The sequence below is a fragment of the Cynara cardunculus genome, unplaced genomic scaffold (genome assembly GCF_001531365.2).
Source record: "Cynara cardunculus var. scolymus isolate 2C unplaced genomic scaffold, CcrdV1 Un_Scaffold_12320, whole genome shotgun sequence".
Classification (NCBI taxonomy): Eukaryota; Viridiplantae; Streptophyta; class Magnoliopsida; order Asterales; family Asteraceae; genus Cynara; species Cynara cardunculus.
The window spans coordinates 1-1,560 of record NW_020207530.1 but is presented as its reverse complement, the minus strand read 5'-3'; the positions used below and the strand labels follow the sequence as shown (position 1 = coordinate 1,560).

At 37.7% G+C, this 1,560-nt stretch overlaps 1 protein-coding gene across 1 annotated transcript; it reads right to left on the bottom strand.

The window, feature by feature from the left end:
* Positions 1-15: 15 nt before the first annotated feature.
* On the bottom strand, positions 16-1,535 carry LOC112505578 (putative receptor-like protein kinase At5g39000). The gene is made up of 2 exons (XM_025109465.1): positions 1,414-1,535; positions 16-1,150 (listed from the first exon to the last, which is right to left on the bottom strand). Exons 1-2 carry the CDS (start codon positions 1,475-1,477, stop codon positions 153-155), a joined length of 1,062 nt encoding a protein of 353 aa, XP_024965233.1. The 5' UTR covers positions 1,478-1,535; the 3' UTR covers positions 16-152.
* Positions 1,536-1,560: the final 25 nt, after the last annotated feature.

Here is a 1,560-nt window from a genome sequence, read left to right as displayed (position 1 = left end):
CATTTCTATATTTTGATTGATGTTCTTCAAATATTTGAAAACACGGATACATGCATATTTAAATAATATAATCTGCACATACAATTTTAGAGGAGCTTGAAATACCTGATTTCTCTATKTTWGAGGGRAAGGGWAGCATATCAACCATTCTATCAAATATTGTTTTGCRGTTGCAATGAACTAYTGAATTTCTYTTGTAAGGTCAAYACTGATTGAAGACRGRCAACAACCTCTGCCATGGTAGAGCGCTGTTTTGGATTGTCRTGCAAACATCTCTCTAYAATTTGAACAAACTTYTTCAAACATTTTGGGGATATTTGATCCCTTATATCAGAATCAATTATATGWTYTAMATTGCCTTCTCTGATAGAYTCTTGAGCCCATCTTGCTAAATTTGGGTTGTCCTCATCAAGACTTCTATCCAGTGCTGGCCTCCGACACAACACTTCCAACAATACAACCCCAAAAGCATACACATCAGACTTCTTTGTCAACCTTCCGGTGAAGGAACAAGCTGGATCTAGATACCCAAAAGTGCCACTAACCATTGTGTAGGCATATGTCGATGGCTTATCTATTGAGTCTATCTCGGACAACCCAAAGTCYGAAATTTTAGCCSTCCARATTTCATTTAACAAAATATTTGAGCTCTTGACATCGTGATGTATAGCCCCACGCACAATCTCTGTACCAGTGTGAAGGTAGAGCAACCCATGAGCGGCACCTATGCAGATGTTGASTCGCTGAAGCCAAGAGAGAGGGGTACCATGTGTATGGAGATKATCYCCAAGTGTTCCRTTGGGCATATATTCATAGACAAGAATCATCTCTTTTCCATRATGACAATAACCAATCAAAGACACAAGATTYCWGTGCCGAAACTTARAAAGTATATCAACTTCGGMCCAAAAATGAACKGCTCCTTGACTAGAYGTGGAATCCAACCGTTTAATGGCAGCAACAACAAGACTTGATCCATTRAKAACATTACCTTTRTAAACTTTTCCAAAACTCCCATGCCCTATTACTAATGAKTCATCAAAATCATTGGTTGCTTGCTGAATCTCAGGAAATTCAAAGTGAAGGCAAGGTTGTGACCCTTGTAAGGAGGAGGTGGGTTCCAACTCCATGTAAGAACGTTCAGAGGAAGCTGGATATATAAAAAAAACTTCAAAATAAGTTAGGTTCAACATATGAAGAGGCCAAGCTATACCATCTGAAATGGAAAGAAAACTATTAATCGACTGATGCTATTAAAACACAATGCTCTGTTCCTATTGACAACTCTTCAATTTYATGAAGTKGGCAGATGGCATTTCTATATTTTCATTGAAATTCTGCTAATATTTRCAAAGATTTAAGYAAACAAACTTATAGAACTTGTGGACGGAATTATAGAGGAGCTTGAAATACCAGATTTCTCTTTGTTGGAAGGAATATCAACCATTCTAGAGGGGAACCGAAGCATATCAACCATTCTACTAAATATTGTTTCGCTTGCAGGTTGTAATGAATTATTGGTACTCTCTTGCAAGGTCAGTACATACTCAAGACTGAACA